The sequence below is a fragment of the Ciconia boyciana genome, chromosome 8 (genome assembly GCF_034638445.1).
Source record: "Ciconia boyciana chromosome 8, ASM3463844v1, whole genome shotgun sequence".
Lineage (NCBI taxonomy): Eukaryota > Metazoa > Chordata > Aves > Ciconiiformes > Ciconiidae > Ciconia > Ciconia boyciana.
This window is the reverse complement of record NC_132941.1, coordinates 46,461,384-46,475,697: the sequence shown is the minus strand read 5'-3', so window position 1 is coordinate 46,475,697 and position 14,314 is coordinate 46,461,384. Positions and strand designations below refer to the sequence as shown.

General features: G+C 41.9%; 2 protein-coding genes across 8 annotated transcripts in view; one reads left to right on the top strand and one right to left on the bottom strand.

Annotated features, from left to right (window-relative positions):
• The window catches only part of LRRC18 (leucine rich repeat containing 18), a 94,592-nt gene extending 85,820 nt beyond the window's left edge, over window positions 1–8,772 (top strand). For 3 of the 7 annotated variants that reach the window (XM_072870872.1, XM_072870871.1, XM_072870870.1), the window contains one exon: window positions 6,835–8,772. In XM_072870872.1, the coding sequence (XP_072726973.1) occupies window positions 6,835–7,710 (876 nt within the window). In that variant the 3' untranslated portion in view covers window positions 7,711–8,772. The remainder of the gene's footprint in view (window positions 1–6,834) is intronic. The other 4 variants (XM_072870869.1, XM_072870868.1, XM_072870866.1 and 1 more) reach the window with 4 other exon arrangements.
• Window positions 1–14,314, bottom strand: part of WDFY4 (WDFY family member 4) — a 150,319-nt gene that overhangs the window by 34,672 nt on the left and 101,333 nt on the right. Inside the window, exons 46-47 of the mRNA XM_072870865.1 lie at window positions 12,107–12,192; window positions 10,594–10,656 (exon numbers count right to left, since the gene is read on the bottom strand). Coding sequence (XP_072726966.1) covers window positions 10,594–10,656; window positions 12,107–12,192 — 149 coding nt within the window. The remainder of the gene's footprint in view (window positions 1–10,593; window positions 10,657–12,106; window positions 12,193–14,314) is intronic.

The window sequence follows — 14,314 nt, the reverse complement described above, 5'->3', positions numbered from 1 at the left end:
TGTTGACTTGTGGGTGCCATGACCCTCTAGTGGAACCCTTGCTCTGCTTGTCACAAGCCCTAAACAGCTAATAAGGACTCTACAAGGGTCAAAATAATCTTCTCTCAGCTGACTTTCGAAGCTGGTATATAACTCAAAGAGGTTGATGAGTTCATGTCATGAAAACACGCAAGGCTAAATGCAGTCACTCCCCTGTAAGAGCCATCCTTCTGGGTCTCAGGGGACCAGGCAGGATGCTCCCTCCAAGTTCCCAGAGATCTGGAATTCTGCATTCTCCCTTGTCAACTCACAGGGGCTCAGAACATGAATCACATTACAGGCAGCTCAAGCCTAGTCCTCCCTTCTTCTTGGTAATCAATCAGCATTCCTCCAAAAACACCTCTCTAGCCAGCACAGCAAAAGCTCAAAGTAGATCAACTGCAGATATCCAACCACAGTGAGTGCATTTAAAAATAAATAAATAATCAAAGGCTGGTTTGAAAAAGAAACTGGAGAAGTGCTTTATAAATGTAAATAACTGAACTTCAAGAGGGGGTGAAGTTATGTGAAGTCAAGAGAAGTACCTACATATCTATCTATATCTAAATCTATAAGGTATTTGTAGGGCACTAGCCACAGCAGAATCTAAGCATGATGTGTACTAATGATGATCCACCTTTGGCTACACTATGCCTAAGTGATTTATTAATCCCTCTTCCATTAACATCAGACTATGATCTCACTCTTGTGATAGCCAGTGCTCTTCATTTGCTAGAGACAGGTGGACCTCAACCCATTTGGAGATTCACTGCAGATGAGATAATCTCAAAGGATAAGATTTTGCCCCTAGTGAAATTAATACTAAAATTGCAATAAACTTAATTGGGTTCTTAGACTTCACAAAGCTGCTTTCACTTTCTTTGTGTCTTCCATCCTCCAGATTTCTTAAGTCTGCAAAACAGTGCCAAGGCTCTCCTAAAACCGCTTTTCTTAAAGAATCTTTGCAATTACCAAAAATATTGTGAGGAAAATCCCCTTCCTGGTAAGCCACAACCTAGGTCCAAGTCCTGCTATTAAAAGAGGAACGAAGAGGTCAAAATGAATGTCAGCTTTCCCTGCGAAAAAGTCAATTCTCTCTCAAACCTTAGAAAAGTGTTAGGTTAGATTACTTTAGAAGAAAGGTACAGGATCCTCCTTGTTTGATTGTACCAGTCTACCTTCTGGGTATTCTTACTCTGTGCTCAAATAATAGAGATAAAAACCAAAATTTATAAATAAGTATAACATTAAGTAGGGCTCCTCGAAGAAGGATGTCTTGAAGGGTCTAAGGAGGGAAAAAGGAATCTCCCTCATTTACAGAATGCTGTTTGCACCATGTGTATTCACAGGCTTAAACCAGACAAAGGGATAACATTTCCACTGCGGAAATGCTGCACCCAGGCACACTTCAGGTTGTAGAAGAAAAACATCAAGTAAATTCAATTAATTTGTTGAGGTGAGCAGAATACCATCTCCAACCCTGGAATCACGCAAGCACATCAACATTATCAGCTTCTTTATGCCAATAATTATCAGCAAAAGAAGGACCTCAATGTTGCATCTCTTGTGAACAATACCTGCCACAAAACACACAGCTATTTCTCTTCCATAGTTCTTTTTTTCCAGATACAATTTTGGAATTATGGCAACCAGTTACTAAAAGCTTGAGCTTGGTAGCCCCAGTCATAGAGGCAAATACCAGTAAATTCACATGCTACAAAGGGGAATTATTGTACTAACTGTACTTTTGAAGGTCACAGACAGATGAATATAAACTGCAGCTCATATCCTCTCTGCTGCACCGCCGAATGAGCCTTCCCTCCTGTGTCCATATCTATCCGATCTGGCACGTGCCAAGGATGGTATCGCAAATGTTGCAAGTTTTAACACACACATACAAGTATCTCACACTGTGTTACAGCCAAGTAAAATTAAATAGCCAAATTACTAAAACGGACAGTTAAGGCAATATTAGAAGCTGATGAACAGCTTCTTGGTTAGAAGCTGCTTCAGGTCCAGATGCTTTTTCTTTCTGCATAATTTGAAATCTAACATTTCCCAGCACTGCATGCAGTTCAGTTCTTTTCCCTCCAGCTTGAACTTGCATGCTGGAACCAAACATTATGCTAATGATCTCCAAGGACCTAGCATTGCTGTTGCTTAGGAACAAAAGTCTCACAGGCTGTAGAAGGAGAACTGAATAGAGAGACCCTGGAGCTGGGGAAGTCCTTTTTGCCACTCCTCCTCCCCCCTGCACACTCACATACACAAATTTCTTGAAGAGCTGCCATTTTCCGTCAAGGAAGTACGATTCAGAATTTGCAGGACTGTGAAAAGGAAATTGTCCTGTGCTCCCTGCTCATGGGTTTATTTACAGACTGAAAGACTAATTCATTATTCAAAGAAGAATAGACAGAGGAAGACTGCACAGTAACAGACCATGAAGGCTCGTCCCACACTACTGAAAAAAACAAGCAGCTTGTGACATCTATACCTCGCCTTCTAAGTCTTCCTAGCTGCTAGCCGGTAAGATCTTATGCAGGGGGGCAGTCTGGCAGAATTGTTAAGATTTTTATTTCTTTTTCATGGGCCTTCATTTTATAAGTGACCTTGCACTGTGTGACAGCACAGTGGCTCTGAAGTGATCTATAAGAGTAAGAAAATTAAGGAAGGAAACCTCTCTCTGTCTATTTGCTTATGGCAGGATTTAGTCTAAACCTGCCTGTTAGCAAGAGACTGCATTTAAGATAGTCAGTGAATTAATCTCTCTTCCACAACAGGTCGTATCCGACAACAAAGAAATGGTAACAGGCTTGTAAGCAGGGAAATAAAAACCTACCCTAGCTGGAACTGCTTGGCTTCATGCAAAATCATTCACTGCACTAATGCTGGTTTTAAGCTCTATATGAAAGTATTTCTATAGAGCTATTCCATGGGTGAATTAGAACATGTCACCTCATTGCCTTCCTGCCCCCAGAGAGGTGCGGCACACATGTAGCTCCACTGGGCTTGGCAAGCCTGCTCTGCAATATGCAGACTTCCAGGAGAAAAGACAGAAAAACTTTTCTCACAAACTAGTTCAAGATGGGATCAAGATGGTTCTGTGCAGCTTTGGGTGCAGTGAAGTAGGAAGCAGCAACCTATGGGAGGAAAGGAACAGGCAGAACCATAGAGGAGGAGGTCCTGAAATACCCAGACAGTGTCACAGGCAGAAGGCCTGTTCTGCTCCTGCCAGCCCTATGCTGAGAAAGGAAGAAGAAAGGTTCAGGTAGAAGAGACTGCATCATCAGGGTCCATATCTGTATTCTTCTAGGATCGGATCTCCTTCTTAGGATAGGCTTAAACTACAATGGGTCATGACTGGGCCCTGTGCAAGTGATTAAGTGCAGATAAGGAGTAATCTCCAATCCTTCCTTGCCTCTGAGAGACACTGACAGTCCTAGTCCTGATGCTCAAGGTCTGTTCCCTCCCTGCAGCTCCCAGCAACACAGAGCACCACAGACAGCATGATGCCCTTGACACATATTTTCTATTCATTTCTCTATCAGGTCTGGGCCTGTGAAACACTCCTAAAACTCTGGGGTTAGCCCTGAGCTTTCAAAGCCCAATCCAGACCGAAGATTTTTACCAAGTGTGGATGAAAAGGGGAAGAGTTTTCTAGTCAAGGTCCTCTTTAGTGAGACCTTATCACATAGAAATGCAGCACCCTCACCCTTGGGCAAAGGTTTGCCAGCAACATGGAGGGTGAACCTGGTAGTGGGGTGAGGGTTTAGAGAATACGAGTAAAGAAAGTTCCCTCTTGTCATCATCGTTTGTTAGGTAGTAGGGCAACACATGCACCTCTCCCTCCGCTATCCCAGGAGATGCACTGCAAACATGAGATCGAACAGGCATAATTAACATTTACAGCAAGGAGGGCTCCTGTGATTCCTGAATTTTTAATATCCGTGGCTACAGAACTGGAGCCCTCTTATGCAGAGCTAAAGAAAATGAGACGTGGCTAAGTAAGCTCCATTATCTCCAGCTACAGCCCTGTGAAACACGGATAATTAGTTTACAAGCATGCAGAAATAAGAGAGCTATTCATCCCCTTCAAGATGTCTGGTGTGCTGTGGTGTTTCTGCAGAACCCTAATACTAATCCCTATCTCTGGGATTGAAAATCACCTTTTTGTAACTTCGAAATGTGGCTCCCACTTTTAACCAAAAGGAAATAGCACTCGGAAAGTGTGAGCACTCCCTAGGGACTCATGTGTTCCTGATCAGTGCACCTTAGATGTGCATGGTAGGATTTTAAAAATCTGACTAAAAGAGACCTGACCCTACCTTCAGGTGGTTAAATCTCTTTGGAGTCTGGTTATTATTCAGTGCATCACACAAAAAGATCTGTCTTCAGGAAAATTACACTGATCTGTTTGATTGGAATTCTTAAAAATCTGAAAGGTCCAGGTTCAAACTTTGTAACAAGTTGGCAATGGTTATTGACAGAGGAGTACCCAAACCCAAAAGGTTAATTCCTGACGAGGCTCCAGCTTTCAGCGTCCTACACCAGGCTCCCTCTAGTGCTCCCAGGCACGCACAGCACCGAGGGACACCAGCACTGGCAACCAGCATTAACAGACAGATGCAGAACAGGCCGATTTTTTGGCTAGCTGGTATTTTTAAGAAAGGAAACTGTTTTGGATCAATGTTTCCCCCTTGAATTTTAAATAAAAAGTAATAGAAAAAAATTACTAGGAACTGAACAAAATGTTTTATTTCTGAGAGTTTTAAAAAGCATTTTAAAAGACATTATCATTTTGAATTTGGGAAAAAGTATGTATTTTTGCTTGAGGCTCCCTTTCTTTTTTTTTAAAGGCATTCTTGGCTGAAAAACTTCACTGATCAAACTGCACTGAATGTTCTGGTCAACTTATCCAACACAAAATTCAAACAAAAAGAAAGTTGGACCCAAAAGCCACCAGGTTCATATCAATTGCAGGAAACAGAAAGTTCCTTTCCATCCTGCCAAAGTGTAAGGAAGCTGCCCTGCAGATCTCTTTTTGAAGCATGGTTGTCACCCCCTGTGCACCAGTAAGGGACTCAGGGTGTCCTGTACCAGCAGTACAGCTCTGGCATTTCCCATGCAGCTGAACTTTATGTTCACAGAATTGTCAACAAGAATATTGCATGAAATCCTAAAATGAGTGAACTGGGATTAAAAAAACCTATTGTTTTGATCTCCAGAACTTCCTACCCACTCCTGGGCAAACTATTTAAGCTAACATCAACGAAGGTGGAAAAAGTGCTTAATTTTCCACTGTAGAGTACTTTGCTTCAGTTACCAGTCTACAGTATGGAAAGAATAGCATTGATATTGCTCCTGGGGCAATGTAAGGTTAAATACAGCAAAGATTGAGAGGCCTTCAGATATAATTTTAACATGGCCCTGTAAGTACTGGTGAGAGACAGAAACGTGGGAATGACAGACATAGAAAGATTTAACTGTGTTTAAATATTTTTATATAAAATAACAAAGATTCAATTTTGGAACATATCATCAGACCAAGACAGGCCCCACTGTGCTGCTTCCAGGATTTTTTGAAGCATCTGCCTCATTACAGAACTCCCAGGAGAGTGGGTGGTAACTTGCAGACATCTCCCTTGCTTTTGCATTATTTTTGGCTATGGCATGTAATTGAAAAGGAGCTGAAATACCTTAGTTGTAGCCTGAGCTTCCCCTTCATGTATTTGCACATGATTAATGAGTAGCCAAAAAGCCTGAAGGGTTTGTAATGAAGCCTAACAGGGAAATGTATTGTAGACAAATCCATATTTTGTCCCAAACAATCATTCTTCAAAGCTGCGATTTGACTCTTCACAATTAAATGCCAGAGCACCCAGACCATCCTGAGATTAGCCAGCTGTAACCCATGCTCCTCTCTGCACTCTGGCTCAGAGGGACATTGTCATCCTTGTCCCACACATAAAACACATAGCACATGCTGAGCATCAGTATGAGTCAAAAGTCTGACCAGAACACCTACACGCATTTTTCAAGGGCAGGGCACCTTCACAGTGGGAGTCCATCTATCCCACAGCATGGATGGAAAGACAAAGTTAGAGTATGCAGAGTCTGTCCTTGAAAGCACAGGAAACACTTGCCAAGGTCTGGTTTAACATGTCATTAAGCAGCACTGTCACAGAGCCCCTGTTGCAGTCTGCTCTGCAGGTGATGTGTGAATTGCAAACAGTTCTGGCAGATCTGGGAGCCCACTATGTTCCTGAGGTCCTGGTTAAAACGAGACTCAATCATTTGCTTTAAATATTTAATCTTTCAATAGCGTTCAGAGCCCAGATCTCAGGTCCATTAAACAGGATGTTTAACCAACCTGTCAACAGATGCCAGGCCTGTAAAGAAGGCAACCTGTTGGTCTGGTAGAATAAGTACAATTTTGGATAGCTTCTTTTAGTGCAGTCCCTAAGGACTAGATTGAGACGCACAATATGTTTTGCTCTGGTCCTCAAACGGCTGATGGATAACAACACATTTCATTCAGTTTCGTTACATGCTGAGCTCAAATCAGTATCTAGGAATGAAAGACAGCAAATTTCTCCCACTTGTAATTTCACCCTGTAATGCAATATAGGTGTTACAGTGCAATAAAAAAATATTGTAAATTATTATAATTTTACCTACTCAAAATACTTTCAGGAAGAACTTTCAGAGTTGCAGCTTCAGGGTTGAAAAGTCCTGACCTTAAAAAAAAAAGACTTCTGAAGAGTCCAGCAGTCACATGCTAATTTATAACTATGTGATTATTTTGTTTTTAATTAGGGAGTAACACCTACTGCTTTCAACGGCTTTACTGGAGTTCCCACACTTCACAGAATCTGGTGTGTCTATCTGTCTCTCAGTGGAGAGATGGCCAAGGTGAAAGCAAAAGGTCAAAAAGGGAAGAAGATCACCTTGAAAACTGCCAAAAATTCCATCCGGATATCTTTTGACGGAGGGCGACGTCTTGACTTAAGCAAGATGGGTATCACCACCTTCCCCAAGTGCATTCTGAAACTGGCTGATGTGGATGAACTTGATTTGAGCAGAAACATGTTAAAAAAGATTCCAAGCAGCATCCAGAAGTTCCAGAAACTGCGCTGGCTGGACCTGCATAGTAATCAGCTTGAGGAGCTGCCCGAGGCAATAGGTACGCTTCAGAACCTTTTCTACCTGAATATATGCAACAACAAGCTGACCACCAAAAATCTGCCAGAAGACTTGAACCTTCTCAAGAACCTGCGTATTCTCAACCTTGGCTTGAACTGTCTTGACAGTATTCCCACCAGTCTTGGGGCCCTGAAGGAACTTAAGGAGATAGGTCTCTTTGACAATGCCTTGACCACCATCCCGAACAGTGTGAAAAAGCTCCCCAAGCTCAAGAAACTGAATGCAAAAAGAAACCCTTTCCCAGATTCAACAAAGCAAGAAGAGCATGCTGACTCCATCAAACGCATAGAAACACTTCACTTAGTACAAGAGAAAGACCTGTGCTGTTCCTGCCTGAAGATGTGTCAGGATGAGAGGGACAAGCTGAACAAGTTAAAGAACATGACATCCAGCCCCTCAGAGAAGCCAAGTTTCCCTTTACTCCTTACACCCAATTCCTCTGCAAAGGATAACCAAGAAGAATGGAGATTAAGAGGCAAACATCCCTGAAATATACCAAGGCATTCCACAGACCATGTCCCATGAAGTCCAGCCCAAGCTAATAAAAAGCTGACCTCCTTCCTCCTCCCTTTTCCTGCAGTTCTCTTCCTTTAAAGATCTACTCAGCTTTAGAAGCAGCAGACCTATGCGGTCTCTAAAATGAAATCCAGAGCAACTAAAACAGATGTATATTTGGGAAAGGAAGGACTATTTCCATCTGGGCCTGTTCCTACAACATGTTCTCTATGTTTGGGCTTGTTTGGGGTTTTTTTGGTCTTTCGTGTGTGCACGTGTCCAGTGAAGGAATCTTCAAAAAGAGGCTTTTTTAGTAACTCCACTCCCCTCACTGAGCCCCAAACATTAGTTCTGTTCATTTTCATAGGGTGAGACACAGTTAAACTAGTCTCAGTAAATACCATCTGGAGGAAAAGCAACAGACCTGGGAACCTTCTGCTGCTGGTGACTGCCATCAACCCCTCAGAGAATCTCAGACAAGGCACTGTCAGTGTAGGAACCATTCAGCAGAGGCAGCAGACACAAATGTTATGCTCAGGAGTAACTAAGCTGTGCAAACACAATCCTTAGAGCTAAACAACCAGTGACTCTGTCTGCCATCAAGGGGCCAGACTCTGCATAAGCAAGTTCTCTGGGATTTTGGGTGCTATACCTGGGTGCAGTGATCTCCAACTTGCACGACTCAATCAGCACCACTACCTATACTCATTGTGTTTTGTCTGCCTCTCAGTCTCCCTCCAAGGAAGGTACAGAAGGGAGAAGGGACAGGGAAAAGATTGCTCTTTTTAAGGGTCCTGGGCATATCACTTAAGCAGTGACTAAGAGAAGAAGATACACCCTATTCCATGATCCAAGAGTCAGCTGATGAATTGATGAAATCAGGTCTGGTGTCCCCACAGTACTTTTAGCTTTCTGTTCACATGTGTGCATGCACATGTGCACCTGAGCACGCTCATTCACTTGCTCAAATCACATCCCTAGGGCAGAGAGTGCTGACAGCCTGCAAACAGCAATATACAGGTACAAGCAATGAGCAGATTATAAAAGCAGTCAAGCATGACACGAGAAGAGGTGCTGACTGTGGCCATAGTAACATATGGTGACAGCAAACATTTAAGTGTATTTAAATGAAAAATAAAATGCCAGCGGCAAAGTACTCAGTTGTCCACTAACAGCCCATTATCATTTTTTAAATGGCTACAGTAGAGCCTAGGAGTCAGAACTCCTGTGTATTATTCCTGTGGACTAGGTGGAAAAACTGATATTGGGTTTCCCAGAAATGCTACTACCTCAACATATGATACATCAAACTAGTAATTTCTTCTTTCCACGCTTCACCTGTGCAGTTATTAATAGTGTGGCTGGGCAAAGAGTTTAGTCTGGCCTGCCTCCCTGTCTCAGGTAGGGCAGGAAAAGCTGGGATGCTATGGAAGATGGCCATTGCTCCCTAGATGGGGAAGGAGCCCTTTGTGCTGCTTTTGAATTCTTCTAACTCAGAAGCGGCTCCAGAATTCAAATGAAGGAAAAGTAAACTCATCAAGTCTTCAGTCCTTCAGTTCCCAGACTGGAGCTTGGTAAAGGGAAGCATGCCCACTGTGGTCATTTTCTCTAACTTTCCACTTAAGCACAACTTTTCTGGGATCATTACTTAGGCAGCGGCACTATCTTATGTTTATTTTATTTCAGCTTATGCTGTAACATGGCCCAGCCAAAGCTATGCCAAAGGCTGCTTAAATTCTTAGAGTGAATAAGGCACACAGGGTCCTCTCTCAGCCAATGGAGTAAAACTGAAGGCAGAGCCTTATGGGATTCAGGACAGGCTACTTCAGGTCTAGACATACAGCCTGCTCCAATCTGAAACCAAACATGAGTGAAGTGTTTCCCACAATAATCACAAGCCCAGCTAAAGCCCGAAGTTCCTGCAGCCATAGTGCATCTTATCTCAAGACATTCTCACCTGCTGAGCACCCAACAAGCACAGGCAAAAGGAAACCCTGGGGTGAGTTATTCGTTACTCCACACGGAACACACATCATGCTCCACAGAGTCAACCATCACCTCTGGCATAGGTTAGGCTCTAGCCAGAGCTGGTTGCATACTGCACTGATGCTTTTTGCAAGCTGATGGCTGGTACTCAGAGGTGAAAATGTTCACTTACAAGACAGGTAATGATCTACAACAGGTAGAGTGAAAATTAAAAAGAAGAGTACAGCTGACACAGGCCACAACAGCTCATAGGGGCAATCTGCCCCTCAGGTTTCAACAGTATTCCAGCCTCCAGACAGTCATTTCAGAGGACACCAGTTAGGGACTTAGGGTTGTGTTCCTCAGACATCCAAATTGAGAAGAGTTACAGGTATGCAAGTAACTCAAGGTCAGCATGAAACATGCTCTCAATCACGTCCCACTAGGAGAAAACTTTTTTTTCCTGCAGTGGTAAATCTGAGGGACAAGAAGTTCAGTCTCCACTGTGCAGTTACTATCACATGCCAAAACATCCATGTATAAATCACTGTCTGCCCTAACCATGCAATAAAGAGGCCATTATGCAGAAGCATTATGGATTAGCTCTAACCTCACCTCACTGACTGTCTCTTTCCCACACTAACCATCTGTGTAGAGTTTACCAATAAAGTCATGTTAAGGAGATAATAATTATTAATTAACCACATACAGTCAGCTACTCAACAATTTCTTCATGTCTTCATACTGTGGATGCTGTACACTAGAATGCTTTTCGGAGTTCTGGGGACACCTTTGAATCTTTAAAATAGGGGGCACAAATAGGTACATTTCTAGAGGCTTTTTTTTAAGGTGCAACTTATTCACACAATTGCACTTGTTATCTACAGAAACTCAATGTTTCCTATGTTTTACCTTATATTCAGGGACTCTTCTGTTATCCCCTTCGACTTCAAAGCGGGTTGGAAAGAGCAAAATCTATAGGAGATATGAAAGGTCACATTATAATTATTTAAATGGTTATATGTATACATTACATATGTATATAATCTATGTCATGTCCTGACAGCAACTTTCTTCCTGAAGGATGCCACAGCATTTCACTGAGACTCTAACCTAGGACAAAGCTACAAGACAACACAGCAAAAGCATACATTTAATATTAAGGAGTTGCCTATGAGCTGGATAAAAGCAGTTTCTTTCCCAAATAGGGCCTTGAATTGATATACAGGGCTATGGACTTATGATCAGGTGGTTTAAGTTGCTATTAATTAAAGCCAGAAAATGACAACCCACTCAGACATTTATCTAGCAAAAATGGCAGAAAGGAATACCAACCCATGTCTCAGCCATTCCTATTTACTTTCACTGGGGGTTTATGATGTCAGACATACTAAACCCTTGAAATACATAGGTTTGGTGACCTTCAGCTGAGGGGCAACACAGGCAGCTGAGGATTAAAACATTATCTTGAACTGCCTCCGCAAGATTCCCCCAAGAGATGTTTGTCAGAGCTGAGACACAGCAAAGATAAGGGCTAAACAAAGCAGCTGACTCTGGGGCAGAACCTGGTGATTCTAAGTAGCCACACTATGCAGCCAGTTTAGAAGGGAAGACTGGATAAATCTGCATTGACTTTTTAAGCAATGCTCTATTAGAAACTGTTCAGAGATTCCAGGAGCAGAACTGCGATGATTGTTTAGAAATTAATAGTACCAGTCCTCAGTCCAGGCTGCAGAATTTACCACAGGAAGTACTACGTATTGAAGTATTTTTCCTGCATAAAGGACAGTGAAAGTAAACCTGATGTAACGGCCAGAACTGCAGTAGGAAAAAAAAAGGCAAGAAAACAAAGTGCAAATTAATCACTTTATAGTCTTACATTCAAGTTCCACCAAACAAGACAAGCACATAAGGAGAAATCTTTTTTAAACAAAAATTCCATTGTTAAAAGTTAACTCCACACCAAAGACACAAAGTCAGAGAGACAAAATCGTTTTATTCCTAAAGAATCTAATGACGCTTTGTGTGTTGGAAGAAAGCAGGAAGAAACCTTCTTTCACCCAGTACTGTGAGGTGAGACAGAGGTGGCTCTCTCATCTCAGTGAGAGGAAGCAGCACAGCTGCAATTGCTATTTCCTGGGATGCAAGGACATACAACTCACCACTGGGTGCTAGAAGAGTCCTGCACATGCATTAGCTCCCTTGATAAATCAATGGCTATATAATGCTCTGAAGAATTCACAGGTCAGCAAAAGGAGAATTTCATAGCTTTGCTTAAGTGTAACCCATTAAAGACCAAGGAGCTGCAATTGAAGAAAAAGCCCCTGGGGCAGCACACGACAGACATGTGAAGCCAGGATAAGTAGAGGCAATAGACCAGGAGCGTCACCTGGATGTTCACATGTTATTATGAAGTAGTGATTACCTCTTAAATATCTTATTTCGGTCGCTGTCATGGAAGACAAGAAACCTGGAGTAACCATTTTTGAAGAATATTTCCAAGGCGATCTCCTGGAAAGGTAAATCATTTACAGTGTGAAGACCTGCAGAGCAAAGCCTAGTGCTGCAAAGAGTCCATCATGGCCTGCCCAATTCTTCAGGGCTTTAAAAAAAAAAAAGGCCTTGACTTTGTATCAAGTGTGAGGAAGTGTAGCAAAATACGTCTAATATTCCCAATTTCTCCAACTGCAGGAATGCTCTTACTGGGTTGACTAGGAGTTCAAATGCTTCTCTGAAGCAAAACCAAACTCCAGATATTGGTTTCATCACCCACTTCCTCCTGCTGCTTCTGAAGCATTTTTATCTTGAAATCTCAGTGTCATTAACAAGACACTAGTAGTATTAACTTCTAATTAGGTGAGAAAGATAACATGAAGAGGGGATGCTAAATAAGAGTTTCTTTTAGAAAGCAGCCATACTGCTTTCTAAATGAATATGAGCTCAACAGAAATGCCAAAATATCTTCTCCTGACTAGAAGCAGCAGAGGAGGAAGGGAAGTTTATGACATTTCTCACTGAAGCTTTAAATAAAGTTAAAAACTTCGCCCCCTTTTTTCCACAATATCGCCACACATTGTTATGTTGGGCATTTGCATATAATCCTATTATTTATTCAGTGAGTGGTCCTTTTTTCCCCAAAGTAAGTCAAGTAAAACTATAAATAACATGTAGTGTCTGGGACCCCAGACATTAGTTTCAATCCAAATATAGTAGGTGCAATACAAACCTAGAAAAACACCATAATGGCAACTGCCCTATACATGATTCACAAATGAAGTATAAAGCAGAAAGGTAATATGAGAGCAGCTATGACAATAAACAGCTTGCAGCATTTGCTCTGAACCTCAGCTTTCCAAACCAAGTCTGCTCAAGTGTCTCCATTACAGAATTGGGCTATATGGTTTCACAGTGCTTTACTCTTGAGCTGGGCTATGTGCATGAATAGGAGATCAGCTCTCTGAGGCACAGTAGCTGCCTAAAGAGCTGATCCACCTGTCCCGCAGGGAAAGCACAAGGAATCAGTTTTCTTCTTTTTCTGTAATATTTTTTCACTGGAGTCCCAGTGCAAGAATTTGAGAGCCTGATACAGATACCTGAGTTTTCAGTTCATTAATTGAAACAAAGCAAAAATAAACAAAAAAACCCAGCCCCAAATCCCACAAACAAAAAAACAGAATAACCCCTCAAACTAACAAGCTCCACCTTTGTCCCAGGCCCATTCAAAGACTGTTTTTATTCAACTCTATTTTTTGTTTTGGGTCACACAAAACATTTCCATTTCACATGTTTAAAATAATCCATGCGTACACAAACATGAATATATGAGAAGGCAGCAAGATTCCATTGGCAACTTTGATGCTATTTACAAAACAGAAGAGGTGACAGTTCTGTTGTTCAGGTTGCTCACCAGTGATGTAAGAAAATAAGCTTCATACAGTTACTCAGAACAAGACTTAGCATTCCTATACATGCTTAGAGAGTGACCTAAGCACTGAGATAAGCTATATCCTGAAGCAAGTCTCACCTACTAAAATTGTCCATTTTGCATGCACAATTAAATATAAAATAAAACAGGGCTGAGTCATGGATGAGTGTCATACTACATGACATAAGACAATTATCAGCCCATTTTCTCCAACTTTTGAATTTTCCGAATGATTTCTTAGTTCTCTGTTGAATCTCAACCTTCCTAAAATTGATTCAAAATAACAGGTAGCTAGTTATGGCTGCTTCAAAACTCCATATTTTTGTCAAATTAAATCTGTGAATTACTCTTTAGACTGTACCAAAACCCTCTAGAGCAAGTACAGGCTCTGGTGCTGCAAGAAGCTCTAGCTACAACTCTTCTGTGATTCTCATCACAGGCTCATCTAAACCAGGCAAAACTAAAAGGGTACTAGGCCACTGGTAATGAGTAGCTTCTGGGTAGTGCAGCTAAAGGCACAGAGGATTCAAATCCTCTGCTCTGACTTATGATTCATGTACTGACTCCCATGCACAACCTGAAAGTTATTCCAAGAGGCCCAGGGTAAGCGTGTTACACATACCCATAATCCACTGATGTCCAAAACTACTGAAGTCTGTGGGAGCTGAGTATTACTGAAAGTCAGACACTTACTGGGAGCTTCCATCA